At 34.7% G+C, this 21,468-nt stretch overlaps 1 protein-coding gene, 2 long non-coding RNA genes and 1 pseudogene across 5 annotated transcripts; 3 read left to right on the top strand and 1 right to left on the bottom strand.

The window, feature by feature from the left end:
- Nucleotides 1–1,071: 1,071 nt before the first annotated feature.
- On the bottom strand, nucleotides 1,072–5,226 carry LOC108193561 (U-box domain-containing protein 34). Its single transcript, XM_017360270.2, has 9 exons — nucleotides 4,848–5,226; nucleotides 4,622–4,743; nucleotides 4,172–4,287; nucleotides 3,903–4,024; nucleotides 3,570–3,826; nucleotides 3,315–3,416; nucleotides 2,697–3,125; nucleotides 1,648–2,394; nucleotides 1,072–1,563 (listed from the first exon to the last, which is right to left on the bottom strand). The coding sequence occupies exons 1-9, from the start codon at nucleotides 4,990–4,992 to the stop codon at nucleotides 1,369–1,371; spliced, it is 2,235 nt and encodes a 744-aa protein (XP_017215759.1). The 5' UTR covers nucleotides 4,993–5,226; the 3' UTR covers nucleotides 1,072–1,368.
- A 5,872-nt stretch (nucleotides 5,227–11,098) lies between these two features.
- Nucleotides 11,099–13,767, top strand: LOC108195457 (eukaryotic initiation factor 4A-8-like; annotated as a pseudogene).
- Nucleotides 13,768–15,173: 1,406 nt separating this feature from the next.
- LOC108195793 (uncharacterized) lies at nucleotides 15,174–18,606 on the top strand. Of its 3 annotated transcripts, XR_010285717.1 has the most exons (9): nucleotides 15,174–15,784; nucleotides 15,961–16,062; nucleotides 16,749–16,800; nucleotides 16,959–17,105; nucleotides 17,472–17,665; nucleotides 17,769–17,829; nucleotides 17,924–18,170; nucleotides 18,339–18,383; nucleotides 18,490–18,606. It is a non-coding gene; the product is annotated as an uncharacterized LOC108195793 (long non-coding RNA). The 3 variants fall into 3 exon arrangements; XR_010285718.1 differs by lacking the exon at nucleotides 16,959–17,105 and having other exon boundaries at nucleotides 17,769–17,858; nucleotides 18,041–18,170; XR_010285716.1 differs by lacking the exon at nucleotides 16,959–17,105 and having other exon boundaries at nucleotides 17,769–17,858.
- A 1,168-nt stretch (nucleotides 18,607–19,774) lies between these two features.
- LOC135147674 (uncharacterized) lies at nucleotides 19,775–20,614 on the top strand. The gene is made up of 4 exons (XR_010285397.1): nucleotides 19,775–19,857; nucleotides 19,999–20,118; nucleotides 20,194–20,406; nucleotides 20,522–20,614. It is a non-coding gene; the product is annotated as an uncharacterized LOC135147674 (long non-coding RNA).
- Nucleotides 20,615–21,468: the final 854 nt, after the last annotated feature.

The raw sequence follows: 21,468 nt of genomic DNA, 5'->3' as shown, positions 1-21,468 counted from the left end.
ACACTTTGTAACCCCTAAGTTTGCTCCAAATCGTAGTTTAGTACTTAAACTTTAAAACGTGCCAATATGCACCCTAAACTTAACATTCCCGTGCAAGTTGTAACCCTTAGTCACTATTCCGTTCAAATCTACCGTTAACTTTAACTGTTTGAGCGGTAACTGTGTGTATATCAGTTTCTAACAGCTAATTTATCCATTGTGACCCCTCAAAAATTATGTATTATATTTTGAAATTATTTCTGAACACACACAACGATGTAAAAAAAATTTAAAATAATTTTAAAAATATGTATCTAGATTTAGAATCTGAAAATTTATATTTTTAAAATTATTTTAATTTTTTTTACATCGTTGTGTGTGTTCAGAAATAATTTCAAAATATAATACATAATTTTTGAGGGGTCACAGTGGGTAAAGTAGTTGTTAGAAACTGATATACACACAGTTACCGCTCAAACAGTTAAAGTTAACGGTAGATTTGAACGGAATAGTGACTAGGGGTTACAACTTGCACGGGAATGTTAAGTTTAGGATGCATATTGACACGTTTTAAAGTTTAGGTACTAAACTGCGATTTGGAGCAAACTTAGGGGTTACAAAGTGTCATTAACTCTATTCTTTATGAAAAATTGAGTTTTTGCACAATCTCCCCCGATTTGTAAGAAAAAAAAAGCATATGACTACTTCATTGACAACGAGATCTAAACCCATATTAATTACGCAAAGAGATAAATTGCAACAGACTTGTAAAGAATATATGATTTAACATTGCAATATATCCTATACATTGTACTCATAATTTTCATATCCCTTATATTGCTTCAAGTGCTCTCATAAATTGCTACCATGGCCTCCATTTCTCTAGCATGATACAAACTATAAGTTCTTTAGCTCCACATTGGAGAACATCTGCAGAGTGAAATCATTTGTATATTCCTGTTAGCATTAAAAAATCACTTTTGTATTAGGTTTTAACATAAATATGATATTACAAACGTATTACTGAGAGAGGCACCAAGAAAAAGTGAGGGAATCTACTTTTTGTATCGTACTCCAATTTCATACTAGGAATAATAAAAGAAAAGTGATAAATTGATCCTTAGCGTAGAACGACATCCTATTTAGTCTGGATTATAAACTACGCATAAGAGGTTAAAATTGAGTCACATCAGCACACCTAAACAAGCAAATTTGCAAATGTTCCGCATAGTGCAGGCACGCGGAAAAAAAATAATCAAAGGAAGAGAGTTAGGAGACTGCGATGCTCGTGGAAAGGAGTACACACTGCCACACTGGGGTGTACCCTTAATATCTATTTGAAGATTGCATGCATCTTAAACATAATGCAGAGTTGCATAAGTCTTCTCCCTATGTTCTTGAGGATGCTACATTTAACCTCCATGCCTGTATAGCAGAATGTAAACTGTGGTCTGGAGTAAGCATCTTATGCTTCAACCGCTGTTTTGTTACCGGGGAAACATTCTGCCTGTCCACCCACATTCGTATTGCTTTATGCTCGTATGTGTAACCATCAGAAGCAATATGTGGATCATCCATTACTTCCTACAGATTCATCGCAGTATATCAAGCATTGCAATATAAGAGCATGAAATCATGTACAATACTTGGTGTAGTTCAAACTTCTACCTGAAGAATTGGGCAGTAGAAATGCCCAGGTGCATTAATAATTTCAGTGACCTTTTCACTTGCATCTGCAAAGGCAGCAAGCTTCTTCAACACTGGAAGCACTTCAGTATCGAGATCTGGCCTATCTCTGCATCTGAGAGCGGAGCACTTCAAGGCCAACTGGGTTAATTTCACTGTTTCGGCCAAAGGCCAATTTTTAATTGATTTATCCAGTACGTCTGCGAAAGAACCACTTTCAAAAGCATTTTCAACTCTTTGTGTAAGCCCGTAAGGATGCTGAGCAGTTATTAATTGTAGAATTATGATGCCAAAACCGTATAGATCAGACTTGGGTCGAACTGTGCCTGTTCTCTGATACTCTGGATCCATGTACAAGAGTGTACCTGCAAGAACTGAGTTTCCATATTCTGTGACATTGTCAGGTACAGCATCTGAAATGAGTTTTGCCAAGCCTACATCTCCAATCTTGCTTGAGAAATTTCTGTCTCGCAAAATGTTCCCTGGCTTCAAGTCTCGATGGATGATAGGCTCTGGTTTTGAGTTGTGCAAGAATGAAAGTCCACAGGCTACTTCAAAAGCCAATCTGAACCGAATGACCCATGAAAGAGATTGGTTACTGTTCCTGCAAACTATATGATCGTCTAGGCTTCCGTTTTCCATATACTCGTAAACAAGGCAACCAATCTCTGGACAGGCTCCAAGCAGTAAAACTATGTGTGGGTGGCGTAGTTGGCTGAGAACTTCAATCTACAGATATTCACAAATGTCAATAAGAACTGATAATCTTGCAACTAGTTGAATTTTGAATGGTACATAGAATGTAAAGGTTTTGATATGTTAGTGGTACTTGAGAACCCACACTCAGAAAATGAGTCATAGATGCTAAGCAAAGATTGTATAGCAGGCTAATACCATTTATTTTTGTATGTACAGGTGTGCATTGAAATTAGCATATATAGAAGTAAAGTATTTTTTCAATGGAACTACATGATTTAAACATGTTTCAGAATATCTTCCAATTAGAACCGAGGCAAGTTTAAAAAAATGACCTCTGTCAAAAACTCATATCTTCTGTCAGATGCATCGGGAGTAAGAACTTTGATGGCTACAGGGGTGTGATCAAGTTTGCATTTGTAAACTTTCCCGTATGATCCTACACCGATGACCTTGGTCACAGAAAAGAAATCAGTTGCTACCTCTATTTGATCTCTAGTGTACCTCTTGTACCTTCCATCACCCAACAAAAGTGCATCAATAACCCTTTGCTTCTCCATGGACTCCTGCGTAGCTTTTACTTCTGCAATTTGTCTTTCATAAATCTCTTTAGATAACAAATTTTTTGCCATCTCAATTTCATTTACAGCTTCCACATGCCTTTCCTTCTCGTCAACTGCCATTATTCTTAATTTTTCTTCATTTTTTATGGCTTCATTCACCCTTTTAGACTCTTCAAGGTAGTCAGAAGAAAGTACATGGACCTGAAGAGTTTAGTCGTCAAAGCTGTAAATAATATTGTATAAATCATATTTTGCAGACGTGATTAAACCTAGAATGCCTTGCAGAGTGAAATACGTTATGAATTTTGGCATGATTAGTATATGTCCGATGGTAAAAATAAATTTACAGATGAACAACATGATGAAACAATCAACTGATCAAGGTCTGACCTTGGCTTGGGCATGGACAAGGTCTTCACAAGCTCGGTTATACAACCCGACAACTTTTTGTAATTCTAGACGAACTTGCTCTACTTCAGCATGAGCATCTGACTGTATAAAACGTAGACATCCTAGTAGTTAGCACTGGCATATATGTTTACAACATCTTGGTGCAGCAAGTTAATGACTAACAAAAACATGGCTAAAGATAATGTCTTAGACAATGCATACAATGTAGGGAAATGTTGAAAGATCGGAACCTACTTGCTCTGAATAGGTAGAAGACTGAGAAGTTGATGATCTTTGTAGTGGACGATTTTCTGAAATATCATCAGCCAATTTTCTTTGAATATTTTTGTGGCTTTTATGTCTGAAGAGCATAGAACTTGGATATTTGATCAGTGATTTTGCAGAACTTTTTTGAAAGCCAACCTCCTCAGAGGAAGAAATGAAAGCAGGCAAACGTTGATTTTTCATTGAAGCACCTTGTCCCCTCTCAGTCAACAAACAATAATCTTTGCCTGCAACGATAAAGGGTAGGTTAGGTATAATATCTACTAAGTTTGGAAGAGTCGCGAAAAGAATGTGTATAACTACCATTGGCGGACAATGAGATTGCAGATTTGAAAGTAATCCGGTTGGAAGAAACCACATAAAGATTACAAGTGGGAGGAGCATGTTTGACAACAGTTGAAGCTACCTCAGGGCCCTTTAGCTTTCTACAGGAATGATTAGATTGCAAAATATTGCAGGTTATACTAATATCATATTAATTTGAAAATCTGAGAAGAAGGTGCAAATGGAATGACATAAGTTATAATAATTTAACAAAGTAGGGAGAACTAATAAATAGTATAATAGCGAACCTTGTAATGCAGTTGGAAGACGAAGAAGCGAGAACTAAGGTTGTTATCCCCGAGTCAGTTAGAAAGCTAACAAGCGATGATGCAGGGTTGTCCCCTTCCAGCAGCACAGTGGTGATCTACAATTTTTTCTTTTATTATTGTATTAGACTCGCTCATCATTCTGCCCGTTGGCCAAACTTATTTTTGGAAAAATGTACATACAACTATACTTTTCTCTGAAATAAGTCCTTTTTTTTGCTAAATAACGAATATAAAACACCTCCTTTGCTCTTTAACATTCATATATAAAAAAATTACAAAAATATGTAAATATTCAAAAAACTCTGCCAAACAGGACCATTATTAACAAGAACGGAACTAATAAAAATCCATATTCTAATTAAAAAATTGTGGTACCATATAAATTAAAAACCGAAAAAAAATGAGAATAGAGTAGAGATGAAAATTTACATCCTTGCTCTTGCATAATTTCTTGAATGGCAGAAACATTTGTTCAAGCCTTGATTTCATATCTTGTACATACATCTCCACCACATCAGAATCCATGTCCTTGATAGGAATTTGTTTTCCTGCTGCACTCAGTTACATATACAGAGAGAGAGAGAGAGAGAGAATTAACATACAATTAGAAATATATGTATACAAAAAGAGAGTAGATAGAAGCTAAGAAGATTACATGGAGTAGGGATACAAGTGAGAGTGGGGAAGACATGGATGAGTATAAGATGATGAGCATCAGACAACATAAGATTCTCCGCCGCCCACCGGACGGCGCGTCTGCTACCACTGCCATCTTTCACGGCCACCGCCACGGAAACCATGATCACCGCTGGTTAACTAAATTACCTACCGTCATTCAAATAGCTACACAGCCAGACTCCTATATAATTTGGCGGGTCAACTATGATAAATCAACGTACTCTATAATTTATTTATTTTTTCTGTTATTTATTATTACTATTATATGTGGTGGCGTGTTTGGAATGCTGCTCTGCTCTCGTAAATATTTGGCCGTGAAAACTACGGTGGTGCCGTAAACTTGTGATTTGTGATAATGTTACTGTGTATTACTTTTTTATTTATTATCAAAAACAAGGAACATCCAACTTCTGTGGAAATACACAGATGCACCTATCTTCCATTCAGCTCGACTTATTGCTCCGTAAATAATAAATAAATTTTATAAAATCATGCTTGGCACCGCTTAACTCTCTACATGTTTATACTATACTATTGAGATCCAAACATTAAAAATTTGATCCGCCAGTACTTGACCGGACCTATTTATATAGGGAAAATAGATTTTTTCACCACCCAACTTATTGTTTGTTTAGAAATTTGCCATCAAACTATAATTTTTTTCCTTTTTGTCACTAATGTTAAGTTCAGATTTTTTTTTTTGACACTAATGTTAGGTTCGAATTTGATTATTAACATTATATTATTCTTTTTAGCATTATTGAAACATAATAGTGGTCCACAATATTATGGTGATATGATGTGTGTCTATATCTTTATATGTAGTACTCCATATGTGCCCCAGGTAAATTGACACGTATTTTAAAACATCTAAAAGATTTAGTTTCATAAATTATTTTAATTTTTTTCCTGAATATAAATTAACATTTGAATTTTTATACACAAAAATGAAAATTTCAAAATTAAATTATGAAAATATGTTTTATAAGAAGTAGGAACCTTAAAATACGTGCCAAGCAGTGGAAAGAACTATAAAAAAATAGGACGGAGGGAGTAATAATAACATAAATGAGCGGTAAATCGGGAATAATTGTATATTGTCTACTTTTTTTTATAGTATTCGTCCTTATTTTTGTACAATAATATAAATAATTTTAGATAACATTTAACCTTGATTTTTATGAAACTATATATAATATAGACAATAGACAATCATAACTTTTATTTAGAAAAAAAAATTAAAACAATTTATGAAACTAAATCTTTTAGGAGTCTTAAAATACATGTCAAACTCTCGTCCTCCAAGGTGAACTATCTACGGGACATATGAAGTACTATATAAATGGATATAGACACATATCAGATCTTCATAATATCTTGCAGACTATCACTATATTTTAATAATACTAAAAAATAACATAATGTTAATAATTAAATCCGAACCTAAGTTTAGTGACTAAAAAAAATCCGAACCTAACATTAGTGACAAAAAAGAAAAAAATAATAGTTCGGTGGCAAATTTGTAAACAAACAATAAGTTGGGTGGCAAAAAAAAATCTATTTTCCCACTTATATAATATAAGTGGGTTTTTCACATTAAAAGTTTGATCGGTCGTTATATCACCAGACCTAATTAAATAATACAAGTTAGGACGTGCGTTCTCCGCGTCATATGTTTTTACGTGTGCGTTTTACATAAAAAGGTGAATCTTGTATTTTATTATAATAAGTGATATCAGATCTAGGTTCGTGATCGACGAGGATCGAGAAAAAGTTCGATATTCAATTAATATGACAAAGTATGAAGGATTTGTTAGCAATAAGCTAAGAAAGTTTGAAGAGTACGTGCGGTATGATATTTGGCTTGCATTGTGGATCAATCATGATGGATTCGAAATTGGGGAGAGATTCTTGTTCGAAGGGAGATATTGTCTGATGAACGTCCGTGTCTTAGGAGTGACTATTGATTTAGTTATGAATTGTATTGGCCTCATGGCGAGGATTGTCATCAGCTCATTATAGTGAGAGCATGAGTTTGGATGATCCGAAATGTATATCGATCATAACTGTATGTTTAAACAATTATTATAAAACATTTGTCTTGGTCACAAAGTTAGGATAAAATTGTTGAGTATCAATTCAATATGAATTGAGTTCTGATTTGAATTAGATTTCAGAACTGCATTCTAACTAGAGTCAGGAATTTCAGTATTAAATTCTGATCTAGCTAAGTTTGGCATGATTATATATATATATATATATATATATAATCATATTTTATTTGTTATGTATGCTCAATTTGTAAACTTAAGTATGGCTTGAGTGGGTATGCTTGAGTACGCTCCGACTTAGTATTATAGTCTGATTGATTGTATATTTAATAACAATTTTGATTAATAATATGAGTTCTGACGTGGATTTTCCATGTAATATATTTTTGTGCGCGTGCTTTGCATAAGTAAGAAAGTGAATCTAATATTTTATTACTAACATCTCTCTCATTCACACACCATTTAGATTAGAGTATTGGTCCTATTGGAATGATTTTGTGATTATTCAAAGCTTGTTTTGTGTATACAAGTGAAAATAGTTTATTTTTTAAGTTAACAAAGTAGTTAATTTCTTTGTGACTATTTTTTAACTGCCACTATGATTATAACCTTAATATTTTGTATTTTATGAAATTTTGTTATGTCTCAGTGCACAAAATGTAAACCTAAATGCGTAGATTATCAATTAAGTTCTTCAAATTATGTAAACTTGTTGATAAGTCTGAAGAATTTGTTGATGATTCGAGTTTTTTTACATGCAAGGATAAAAAGTTAGGATAATATTAATTAAAAATAATACTGATTTCTTTATTTTATCATTTTTATAAACGATTCAATCGAATGAAGTGTAATTTCCCGACATGGATTTACATGATGCGATGATAATAGATAAAGAATAAGATTATTTTGAATTTGATGGATAGTGAGAGTAAAAATAACATCATAGTTCAATTACTAAAAAAAAAATCATAGTTCAAGAAAAAATTAGTATCGTTTCAATTAATGAATTTTTGTGTTATATATATATAAAACATATTAAGTTACAGATTGAGGTTTTTTCAAAATTATTAATTTATATTATTAAAATAATATTTATCTTATAAATTGATATTAAACCAAAAAATCATATTCATAATATTGTTGGATATTATTTTAAGTTTAATGGCTTCAAATAAACCATTAATGGCTTCAAATAAACCATTGTAATCAAGCCATTCATTTTCTCGTATGTATCATGCCAAAGTATTAAATTCTTTCTATCAAATTTTAATAAAATTTTGAGTTGAATATGTGAGGCCAACTTCTATTAGATTATATTTATAACTGTATTTTAAATTAAAATTATTATAATTTGATTTAAATATTTTTCTAAATTATGATTCTAGATTAAAATTGATAAACATAATTTATTTTGAATTAAGAGAAGGAATCATAAACATGCAATAAAAAGGTAGAATTTGTTTTGAATTAGGAAAAAGTTCTTGTATTCGTTACTCACATAAATCCGGCTTATTAATATATATTATATAAAAATTGCGACGGTGCGATTTATATATATATATATATATATATATATATATATATATATATATATATATAGGCAAGTGATCAAATAGAAACTAATGTTATTCTAGAAACTAGAAACCACTCCCATGATCACTATTTATAACTACTAATATCACTCGTTTATACGCTATTTATCACTATTTTATGCAGTTGAATTAGCAATTTTTATTATTGATAATTGAGAAAATTTACTTATGTTTGCTAGTGGTTATCGATTATTGATGATCAATTATAGTTGTAGGAGGTCTATGATGGTAAAAAAATGATGAGATGAGGTGTGTGGTGGTGGTAAATAATCACTAGTAATGGAAAGTTATGGTGACAAGCGGTGGTAGGTCAATCGTGGGTATAGGTGACCGCGGTAGCAGTGGAATGGGTTGATAATGATGCCCGGAGGTTCATTAATGTGGTATGAGTGAAGATGATGATGACATATGTTGTATATATGTATATTTATATATCTATATTTCTGAGACTTCTTGTATAGGAAATAGTGATTTGTGATGTACAAACGAGTGATATTTGCAGTCAAAAATAGTGATAAAAAATTGGTCACATACTAGTTTCTAGTTTCTAGGCTAATTTAGTTTCTATTGGAGTAAACCCCTATATATATATATATATATATATATATAGTTGGGCTCCTTGGAAACACATAACTCTTGGAGTCCTTGGAGTCCCCTCTTAACACCGTTGGATCATCTTTCCATCCTACGGTCTGCAGGATACAAGCAGTTACATATTTTAAATTTTTAAAACTCTCTAATATCCCTAATCTTAAGCTCCGAAACAATCGTGCATAGCCCTCTATCCAACTTTTGTCCTGCATTCAGACACTAGAAATATTATTCAAATAATTTATATAGCTACAGGTATTGCAGTACCATAAATACGCACATTAGAATTTTATCATGCAGCACAACATAGACATTACATAAATCATGCCAAATAACATGTAGGACACATATCAGATGTAACACAGAACACAATGCTAAGCATAGAACATTAAACTATGCAGGACATAACTATGGTCTATGTTCTGCAGTTTACAAATAAGATATACACAACTTGGCTTTGCATTACTAAAAAAACTCATAATTTATACATTCAATGCGGAATCTTTTCAGGGTATGCTGCAACTCATATATCATACAGAATATCTGCAAATCACCTACCCAGTTTGTACACGTATTCTACAAATATTAACAACAGAGAAAAAACAAAATTAAGAACATGAAACTATGCAGGACACAACTATGTTCTGCGGTTTACAAAAAAGATGTACACAACTGGGTGTCCGATAGAGAATGCGCAGAACAAAGAGAAAAATAAATAACGCACCACTGAAAAGGTTGCAGAACAAATGGCAGGATAATATCTTCCCACAAACTCAGCAACAAAATAACTAACGCTACAATCGTGGAAGAGATGAGTGAGCGCTTAATTTGGAAAGATAAAGTAGTTAATTATTTAAATTTTATATAATTCTAATTAAACTACAGCCGTCAGATGAGAATGAAATGGAGGGTCAGGATTGGGACTCCGGGAACTCCAAAAAAAGTGGGACTGGTAGGAATAGATTGTGCAATTTATATGATTCCACAAGTAAAACTGGTAGGAAATATTTATTTTACTTAAAAAAATCATAAACACATAAACGACAGAATTTGTTTTGGATTCAGAAAAGAAATCATAAACATGCAAATAACTATTAGTTGCCTTATTGAACAGAAGTTAATTTTGTTCTAATCTAACGGTGCTTATTTGTTCGATATACGATCCAACGGATGATAAGTTTTTGGACCATAGAACCATGCGACCAAATTATCTCCCTTACGCTTGTTATATATAAGTATATAATGATCCAAACTGAATTCAATTCAAACTATGTAATATCAAAACTAGAACCGAAATGAATTAGACCTAATCCGAGTCGAACAAAATATGGTCGAAATTCAAAATTAGATCGAATTCGAAACCAATTCCTAATAGGCCATTGGCGGTGTCTGCAAGGGCGACACATATAAATCCTACTAGGGGCAAAATTGGACAAATACAAAACCAATATATTAAGCCCTTTCCTTAGACGTAGTAAGACATCTTTATACACCCAGCATAAACTTTTCAGTTTCAGCCTATTCCTCAACTCCACGGCAGAGATCCGAGGAGTTTGGGATATTACAAACCCTAATTACGTTCATTTTTCAATCAATATCTTCTTCATCAGGTACTTCTACCTCTATTAAATCCTCATTTTTTATTTGTTGTTGTAGAGATTGCATATATATGTTTAATAAAGCTGCAATCTTTCGATTTGGGTATTCAAAATTCTTAAACAGCTGTCTGTTCTTTATATCTGGGTTTATACTGTGTCTTGTTGATTTCCTGTTATGTGTATGTGTGTGTGTGTGTGTGTGGTAGTGTAATTAAGTGAGATGTTTTTTAAAAAATTTTATGGTACATGCTGGGGGGGTTGTTTTGAATGATGCTTTTAATTCTGGGTACCCTTTTGAGACTTTTGGATCTCTTTTACTTGAATATTATGATTTGTGAGTATCTATCCTTGTGATTTGTGAGTGTCTGCAGTTTAGCTCAATGAAGCAGCGATTGTAAAGTAGTAGTAAATTGTATGTTCTTTTGTGCTGGTGTAATAGACAGGACTGAGAATTTGGAGGAATATTGGTTATTTTGTACTTAATTGGGATCTTGTATGTTTTGGTATTATGTTTTGTTTGTTTGTCTCATTCCATCGTCATGACGTAGTTATTAGTGCAAGTGGTGAGATTGAGAGAGAAACAATTTAGCGTTTGTTTGATGCAAGTTGTGTTTATTTGTTGATTTGTTCTTTTCTTTGTTTCAGTCATGGCGGCACCAGAAGGATCTCAATTTGATACTCGTCAGTATGACTCAAAGATGAGCGATCTGTATGTACTTGTATACAACATATTTTACTGTATATATTGTATGCAAATCTGTTGTTTTGTGTGAAAGGCTTTGTTGAGTTTTCTTTAATTTCTTTACTTATTCTGTCTTTATTAGCTTCAAGTATAAATTCTTTTCACAATGTCTTTCTGATTTATATGTTCATTTTATATCATGCTTCTTTGTTTAGGCTTTCATCTGATGGACAAGATTTCTTTACCTCCTACGATGAGGTTTACGAGACTTTTGATGGAATGGGCTTGCAAGAGAACCTTTTGAGGGGCATTTATGCATACGGTATATCTGTTTAGGCCACATCTTTTATATATATAGATATATGTATGTATTTATACATACATATATATATGTGTGTCTATATATATGTATGTATATATGTGTATATGTATGTATATATATATGTATGAACTATCCTTTCTCCTCGTTGACATTATCCTTTTTTATACAAACTGTTTTGGTACAACTCCTGCAGATCTACTTGAATTATCCTCTCCGTTTTTTATGCTTCCTCCCAACTTGTTAAATATTTAAATTTGCACATATGATCATTGCCATACGAAGTGGACTATAGATATATATAAAAGTGTCACATCCAACTATCACAAGGAGTAGCCTCTAAATTTAAGATGACAGTTCCAAAGAAGTACTTCTATATTAAAAATCTGTATTTATCTCAGTATTTGGAAAGCGAAGGAATCCATAGAGCCTTGTCATTAGGGAAATCTCTTTCTACCAGAAACTCTAAATCTTTTGTTTTGTGCGACAAAAAGATGAAAATTTCCTATTGAATTAGCTGCATTATATCATATTAATTATTCACAATTATATTCAGGTTTTGAGAAACCATCGGCTATTCAACAAAGGGGAATTGTCCCCTTCTGCAAAGGGCTTGATGTCATTCAACAGGCTCAGTCTGGAACTGGGAAGACTGCAACCTTTTGTTCTGGTATACTACAACAGCTTGACTACAATATAGTGGAATGCTAGGCCCTGGTACTGGCACCTACTCGTGAGCTTGGACAACAAATCGATAAGGTTATGCGTGCTCTTGGTGACTACCTTGGAGTCAAGGTGCATGCCTGTGTAGGTGGAACTAGTGTTCGAGAAGACCAGCGGATTCTTTCAGCTGGAGTTCATGTTGTTGTTGGCACTCCTGGGCGTGTCTTTGACATGCTCCGAAGGCAATCGCTTCGTCCCGACTACATTAAAATGTTTGTATTGGACGAGGTTGATGAAATGCTTTCTCGAGGTTTCAAAGACCAGGTTTGTTACTGATCCTATACCAGCCTCTCTTCATGTCTAGAATTTGTACTTCAATGCTTTTAGTTATAAAGTACAAGGAAAAACAGGTTACTGTCTCCTGTGATAACGTGTGTCATGTAGATTATGTGAAAACTAAAGACAGCTGAAAACTAGTTTAGAATGTATGCATGGTTGTAGTAATTGGATCATGGGTTTACTTTAGTAGGACGGATTAGGAAAGCTAGAGAATGATGTATGCTATACCCTTTTTTATGTAAAATATTCTAATGATCTTTTGTCTCCTGCCAGATCTATGATATATTCCAGCTCCTCCCTTCCAAGGTCCAAGTAGGGGTCTTCTCTGCCACAATGCCTCCTGAGGCCCTGGAGATCACAAGGAAGTTTATGAATAAGCCTGTTAGGATTCTTGTGAAGCGTGACGAGCTCACCCTTGAAGGTATTAAGCAATTCTATGTCAATGTTGACAAGGAAGAATGGAAGCTCGAGACACTATGCGATCTTTATGAAACATTAGCTATTACACAGAGTGTCATCTTTGTGAACACCAGACGCAAAGTTGACTAGCTAACTGATAAGATGTTAAGCCGTAATCACACAGTTTCCGCCACACATGGAGATATGGATCAGAACACAAGAGACATTATCATGCGTGAGTTTCGTTCTGGGTCTTCCCGTGTTCTCATCACCACTGATCTTTTGGCTCGTGGTATTGATGTCCAGCAAGTCTCCCTTGTTATCAATTATGATCTTCCAACTCAACCAGAGAACTATCTCCATCGTATTGGACGTAGTGGTCGATTCGGAAGGAAGGGTGTTGCCATTAACTTTGTGACAAAGGATGACGAGAGAATGCTGTTCGATATCCAGAAATTCTACAATGTGCAAGTCGAAGAGCTACCATCAAATGTTGCTGACCTCCTGTAACTGACTTTTTCTTTCTGTTGTTATTGAGAAAGGTATCTCGGTTTCTCATTTCCGAGGGCTATTTCGTAAGTAGGTTCGATGCTGCGTTTGAACATGGATGTATTTTACTTTATTATAGTTAGATGCAGTGTGACTTGGGTAGTTTCTACTTTCTGTCTGCGGCCAAGGATATCTGGTTAAATTTTTCTTGCAACTAACATTTGTAACTTATATCTATATCTTCTTAATGTGTGCAATGCCCGTTTTGCCTTTATACCCACGGGTTACCCATGTTTTACCCAATTCTTATATACTAAAATACCTATGTTACATAATCCTGCGCGACCCGTGTACAACCTCTTAACCGGCTTAATAACCAACTGATACAGTACCTTGCCAGCTTGCCTTCTTCGCGGCTGTTAATTCCCGATTGATTGCGTTGATTGCTAAAGACAGATTTCTTCTCTTCCATTATGGAAACTGCACGTAATCAGGGGTGCATTTTAGACTATGCTTTTGATTTTTCAAAATTCAAACGTCATTTCTTTGCTTGCTGTCAAAGAGTTCTTGTGTGGGTTTGTAGAGTGGTTTTTGACGGTATTCTTGCTGGCTATGGATTCACGTTCGCAGCAGCCGATGATTAATTTGTCAGGCTCAGGTTCGTACAAGAGTGGCATGATTTTGCAATAGGATTGGTTTAATTGTGCTTTACACCTCCGTGTGTGCGAGCCCAGTTTATTGTCTTTCATGTGTAGGTCGGAAGAGGAACAAAGAAAATCAATCAGATGCTTCACTTGCTGGTATTCGCGAAACCATTGCCTCACATTCATCATTTGAGCCGTGTTTCTTTAGCTTAGGAACACCACGTGTTTGTGTTTTCAATTCAGGACGCGCTGGTTCTGGAAATGCTCTGGATTTGTTCCTACAAAGACGCGCTGAAAGCATTGAAGTCGAGCGCATGTGAGCCCTAACGCTGGCGTTCTGAGATGCCGTTTTTCAGGCTTCAAGTATCGTGATCAAGCAGAGGTTGTCAGGTGTTGTTGAGCTTTATTCGCTAGGCGAGGTCTCCGGTTAGTGAATCTTCGGTTTTGTTTATTGATCCCTGTTTTGTGATATGAGTCTGAGTTCTTTGTATGTGGTTTTATTTTATCCCAGGGAAGAATCGTAAGTTCTTCGCCTTCATATGCCGTCTCTTCCTTCGATAAATGATGTTAAGTTCTTCCACAGCCATATTATCCATCTTGCCATTCTGTGATGTGTTGAGGCTACGAAATGGTTCATGAGAATTTGATTAGATAGGTTTTGATTCATGCATATAAGGTGTTTGATTTATGTTCTTTATGATTTTGTTTGATTTTGTAAGATCTTCTTACACTTTTATACTCTTTTTCATTCCAAGTCACATGTTTTTAATTACCTGTAAAATCATTTCTCTTTTTAATTACCTTCATATGAAGAATACAGTACCCTTCTCTCAATTAGAAGCTCTGTTCTTCTATAATTGGCCTATTCTGTGTTTATAGGATTGTTAGGAAATAGTTCATTTTTATTATGTGAACTAAGCCTCTCTATAAGTCCTGTATTGCGTAAGATTGAGTGTCAACATGATTGTTGCAGTGAGATGACGGAATGAAATTTTATATATTTTTATATTTGTATTGCTAGAATAGATTCGGCTTCTCTTTTAGTAAAGAAAAATGAAATAACCCGACAATGTCAAAACTTTTAGTATGTCTGTGCTTATTGATTCTGATAATCCTACAGCTAGCTGATTCGGAAAAGGACAAGCTTCTCGAAATGGCAGTTCTTCAAAAAGAGTTGTGATCACAAGCAGCAATAGACTGAGGCTCACCTTCAACGACGAGCAGGGAATCATGGCGTGGCTCTTCTGGTGAATTTGCCGAGGGATTCTCAAGCCGGTTGGTAGCAAGCCTCGGTCGATTGTCTACTTCGCAGAGGGTTCAAACTTAAAATTCTGGAGTTGCTCATTGATGTTGGCATAAGTGGATGAGCATAACAGATTAGAAAGATTTTCAGGACTCTACAAATTCTTTATTACTTTTCTTATTTCACATTATTGTTTTATTTTGCAGCTAATAATTGCAACAAAACCGGATCCAGAGCATATGAGAAATCGCCAAAAATTGTAACTGAAGACAACATCAAGTTACTTTTTTTAATACAGAAAAAGGTTTTTATCGGTTTTATTATGTTCTCTCCTTTATGAATGAAAATTATATAGGTCTTAGACATAAGGAGTAAATCTCCTTCGGTGAATGTCATCTATGGTGATTCCACTTTGCAGCTAAAATTGTTATATCTTGCCTTTTTCATTTCTAATTATTGTCATTTTTATGATTTTTATAGGTTGATGCAATCCAAGCAAATTATTCTGGCTTACTAATATCACTAACGGACATATGCATGAAGCCGTTACGCCAGGATTGTGCAACTCAAAGTGTGCTGCAGGTATCAATTTCGCATGACCTGGACTGTAAGGGTAATATTTGCTACTTTGATTATGTACAGCTGCTATTCAAAAAATAGTTGGTAGTGAAGATGGACTAGATAATTTGTGAAATTCTTGGTACATGAACATGTAAAAAGATTAAGTGATGCTATGAAGTTCAAACTATTGTGCTAAAATGATTATTTATACAGCTGTGTCAAGTTATGTGCTCTTTTGTAGTATAGTTTTTAAACAAAAATTTATATTTTAGAACTTTTTTTGGAAGAGGACTAAATGAAGAATACATCTCCAAGGAAACATTCTAAATTCTGAATTTACATGCATATGATTTTGTTATATACTCCCTCCGCCCCCCTGAGTTGTATACTTTTTATATTGAAAAGGTTTTGTTATATACTCCCTCCGTCCCCCTAAGTTGTATACGCAGGGGAGCACACTTTAATGATTCTGTAAAGTATAGGTTTATAACTTATTTTAAGATTATTTTTTTCTGAATAAAATTTAACTATTAAATTTTTATTCAGAAAAAGAAAATCTTAAAAATAAGTTATAGAGTCATATTTTATAGAAACATTAAAATTTGTGCCAAATAGCGAACGTATAGAATTAAATGGGACAAAGGGAGTATACTAAGTTTCAGACCTTTTTTTGTTAAATCAATTTTGAACACCATATTCTACTTCAGGTGCTTAAGGATGCAAATGGTCTTGATATAGTTGCAGAAGATGAGTCAGCAGGTAAAAAAGTTATCCAAAGACCATTTCAGTTTCTATTTTACCTTTTTGTGTCTCAATGACACAAAAAGATAAATGTCTTCTTGATGCTACGATCAAAGAAACGAAACGGTGGCGCAGCACTTAATGTGTTCATGCATAATAGAGTTAAGAATATGCAGGCTTCGAATCTAAATACATCAAGAAGTCCTCTTGGCACGCTTGATACCAATATATCTCATAACGAACAAATGAAAAAAAAATCGATTCTGAGTTGATGAAAAGGAATTCTGCGATGCCAGAGGTTGTAAAAAAATCTGTACCAGAAGGTATTTTCATGTTCCATGCGTGTGCTATGTTGGATTGTGTTTTCAAATTCTACCCATGGAATTGTGTTTTCAAATAACTATTTTGTCTATTTCATTTTTTTGCCGTTTTCATTCTGATGGGTTATTACAAATCCCCGATATACTATAAAATTTTCTTTAAGATGTGGATTCGCACTCTATTTAGTTATTTTTCACATATTTATAAGATATAATGCTTAGACAGGTGAGCGCATCATTAGTTTGGAAAAAGTAAAGCTTGGAAAATTAAGAAAAATGTGATCTCTTTTTTTGACTGAATTAATTATATTTGTGTGTGGAGTTTGTTATTACTTTTTCTAGATTTTGTAATTAGTGTAATGCTTGCAGGGGAAGTTGAAGCGGGTGGCTGGGTTCATCTTGGTCCAGAACATGGAGTAGGTGTTGTCCCAAAAATGGTCGGGATGCATTTTTTCAGAAGATGAACCACTGGAAGTAGTTGTTTGAAGGTAGTCTTTGGTGACTTTGAGGACAGTCTTTGATGTAGTAGTCAGGCTCCCGGACGGAGGGAATGGGAAGGCAATGTGTGTTATTATTTTTTTTGATCAATCTATTTGATAACTACCCTTATGATTGTCTACTTCTTTAGTAACTCCTGGATATTTACATTATTTTGTTATTAAATAGATCAACCTCAATATCCAAATCAAGAAAAGTATAAGTGGTCATCAGAAATCCTTCCTTCAGTGTGCATGTTTGATAAAATTCTTAACAAAGGTATGTTAATTTATTTGTCTTTCTTAAAGTCTATTGTCTTATATTTGTTTGTGATGATTTGGCAGAAAAGGCATATGAGCAATACACACTAATTAGAAATCCGAAGGCAGACACTGGATACATCTTTGCAGTATGTATTTCGGACTTTTAAACGTACCTCAAGTCCTTTTTAATTATGTTAGTTGGCAGGTGCAAAGAGATCCGGTCCTCCTTGAGCAAACCTAAATTGAGAAAATGGACTAGCTGCTGAAGTTATTCAGAAGATTGAAAATGTGCACCCCAATTCACATACCACATGTGCGGGTACTAATGGTAAATTACTCTTTAGAAAATTTTAATAAAAGATTTTGTCCATTCCTGTTTGATTGTTATTCCAATACAGATTTCGTACAAAAGAGGCATGATCTTGCAATAGGATGGGTTTAATTGTGCTTTGCACCTCCGTGTGTGCGAGACTCATGTGTTGTCTTTCATGTGTAGGTCGGAAGAGGAACAAAGAAAATCAATCAGATGCTTCACTTGCTGGTATTCGCGAAACAATTGCCTCGCATTCATCATTTGAGCCGTGTTTCTTTAGCTTAGGAACACCACGTGTTTGTGTTTTCAATTCATAACCGACACATTTTGGCAGGTATTCGTCAACAAGGTTCTGGAAATGCTCTGGATTTGTTCCTACAAAGACGCGCTGAAAGTATTAAGAGATCCAGGACCATCGGCACTTCGTCAGAGTTCGACAAAAACAACACAGGTAAGAATAGTATCCGCGCATTGTCATTGTGTGCAATTGTTGATTTGTGATCGATGTCTTACACCGTCATGGTCAGAATAAAATCTTACCATGTGTTTGATTTATGAACTCTTATTGTTTGTATGATATAGGCTTCAGAGAGTATACAGATGGAAGGGCGCTGGTTCATTTCTACAAAAACGTGCCGATAACATCAAGAAAGCTGGAACCAATCCTCCAGGGTTTGCCAACATCGAAGGCTCTCTTAAAGAGAATGGAGGTGACACAATCAATGCGGCAACAAATCAGGACTCCCATTTTTTGAATTGCAAGGTGAAATTATGGTGAGTCTTGCCTTAAACTATGCTTGCTGTGATGTGGTTGTTTAGTTTCGAAATTCAAAATTTTGGCCTAATCATGGATTCAAAATTTTGGCCTTAAACTATGAACTCATGGTTTGATATCGGCTAAATATATTGTTATACCATGGATTCAAGTGCACACCTCGGTCAGCCCAAATCTTCGAGCGCAGGTTAAAAGACGAATGAAAACGATTTCGATAAATTCGCATGTTCTGATAACATATTATTTGCTTGAATGTGATTGTATGACAAAGAAGAGAGGACAGTGACTGATGAATTCAAATTCCCAGGTCGTAAAAGGAGCAACGAGAATCATCCTAGCAGCTCTTTCTCTGGTGATGTTTTTGAACAGCCAGCTTTATATTGGAACACCGCGTGTTTGATTTATGAACTCACATTGTTTCCATTTTCCAGGCATCGGAGAGCATGCAGGCGGAAGGGTGCTGGATTCATTTCTACAAGGACAGTGCCGAGAACATCAAGAAGTCCAGGACCAATTCTCCAGGGATTGCCAATGTTGAAAGCTCTCTTAAAGATAATGGAGGTGATACTCCATCACATATGCAAATGTTGTTGTTGTCTGCTGAATTAAGTACAAGTTTTTCAACATTTGTCATGTGTTCAAACTACAGGATACAGTCGGTCTCCGCTGTCTAAAGTTGTTCAGAATTCACCCTATGCGTTCTTAGTGGAAACCACAAACAAAGGTGTCATACTTTGCTCCATATTTTGTTCAGTCCAAATCATAATTTTAAATGCCTCTGGTAGTCTATGTAGAGAACTCTACCGAAAATATATTGTTTGACCATTTGTTTTTATGGTTATGCAGTTTGCAAAGATATTCCGCAGTCTGGGACCCAACTTCGTCGGAATTATGGACATGATATCGCCTCCCAGATAACAAACAGAGGTAACTCATATGAATCGACATACATTGTTATTTGAAGTGTGTTTCAAACGTATACAGAGCGTCTTACAATTGTTTAATCACGGTTATTTAAAATTGTGAAATGCACGTATGTATGACCAATTGCATCCTTATTTCACCCAGGTCTTGAACGTACTCCGCTTAGTGTTACAGGAGGTAGTACGCTGTCACCGATAGCAACGAGTATCGGCGAGAGGTCCACCCCCGGCACATCCCTGACTAATGAGACCACTAAGACAACAGGTGTGTGTATATTTCATTTGAACTTTGGAGTATATTAAAAGATAATGTTTTAATGATTTTGACAAACATGTGTAGGACGGAGAGGACGTGTTCCTTGTGGAAATCTGCACCGGGCTCATAATTTCTTAATAGAAATCAATAATTAGTCAAAAATTTATTCATTGTAATCATCTGGTGTAATTTGAATTCTAAAAATATTATTATTTGACAGAACATCCCGAATTTGGACGCGCGGAAAACTGATTTCGTCTGAATTGATTGCACATTGCTGGAACACTTCAGTTTGAGGTACAAAATGTTTCCCTTATGTAGTTCATAGCAATGCTGGACCTATTCAATCACATTTTATGTAATCGTCTCTGATTTTCGCTGAAACAAATAAATGTTTTATAATCATCCGCAGACTTTTACAAATGGAACAGGGTTGTTGTAAGATACTTGGATAGCTCCTGCTTTACTGGCGACAGGCAAGAATCCAATTTATAATTTAAATTTCAGAGAATATATGGTCTGATTATAATTAATTCTTATAAATAATAATTCTTTAGGCCCTTGATATCTAAGGCGCATCTAAGGCGCATCTAAGGCGCTTATCTGTTGTGTTTATGATAAATTGAGCTGTCTTATTGATTTGTAAATAGGTAGTAATTGAATATGAATAAGTGCTGATCTGGGCGTGTGGTGTAAATATGCTTTTCTCCCATATATAACATCCTCTGAGAATTTTAAAGTAGAACAATTTCGATTGTGCAGGCTATAACTGGGGACTCCGTAGTTCTAGAATTTGGGAAGGCCAGATCTGCTCTTGAAGATAGTCTTAGGCGGGTAGAAGATATAGTTCCACAAGCTATCGGTTGTCAGGTATTATTCCCTAATCCCTGATTACTATCTCTTTCATGTTCCTTGTGGAAATCTGCACGAGGCTCATAATTTCTTAATAGAAATCAATAATTTGTCAAAAATTTATTCACTGTAATCATCTGGTTTGAATTCTAAAAATATTATTATCTGACAAATCACTCATATTGATTAACACATGCATGCATTTGTTTGTAGTTGGCTTCAATGTAAGATGGTCCCAAAATTTTTCGCAAGTTGTCATGTTTTGTAATAATCCAGAAACTGTAATTTGATTCAATTTAGAACACAAGAAGTCTCAGTGTTATCATTCTTTCAGATTTTGGAGATTTTAAGCGAAATCCAGGGAATTGACTTCTTAGTTGATCCGTTGGATAAGCAGGTGGGGGATGATATAATTGGATTGCTCCAGCAAGGCAAAAAATTCAACAGTGGCTGTTCCACAATTTTAGCCGTGAAATATGCTTCCACTGAAATTTCAAAATCCTATAT

The sequence above is a fragment of the Daucus carota genome, chromosome 7 (genome assembly GCF_001625215.2).
Source record: "Daucus carota subsp. sativus chromosome 7, DH1 v3.0, whole genome shotgun sequence".
Taxonomy (NCBI): domain Eukaryota; kingdom Viridiplantae; phylum Streptophyta; class Magnoliopsida; order Apiales; family Apiaceae; genus Daucus; species Daucus carota.
Note: the sequence above shows the minus strand (reverse complement) of the source record. Positions and strands in the feature narration are given on the sequence as shown.

Excerpts from the sequence above, each read along its gene's own strand:
- LOC108193561 (XM_017360270.2), bottom strand. The coding sequence starts at position 4,992 with ATGGTTTCCGTGGCGGTGGCCGTGAAAGATGGCAGTGGTAGCAGACGC. Across the intron at positions 4,288-4,621 it reads AATTATGCAAGAGCAAGGAT|ATCACCACTGTGCTGCTGGA; the intron begins GTAAATTTTCAT and ends AAAAAATTGTAG. Across the intron at positions 3,417-3,569 it reads CTTCTACCTATTCAGAGCAA|TCAGATGCTCATGCTGAAGT; the intron begins GTAGGTTCCGAT and ends CGTTTTATACAG.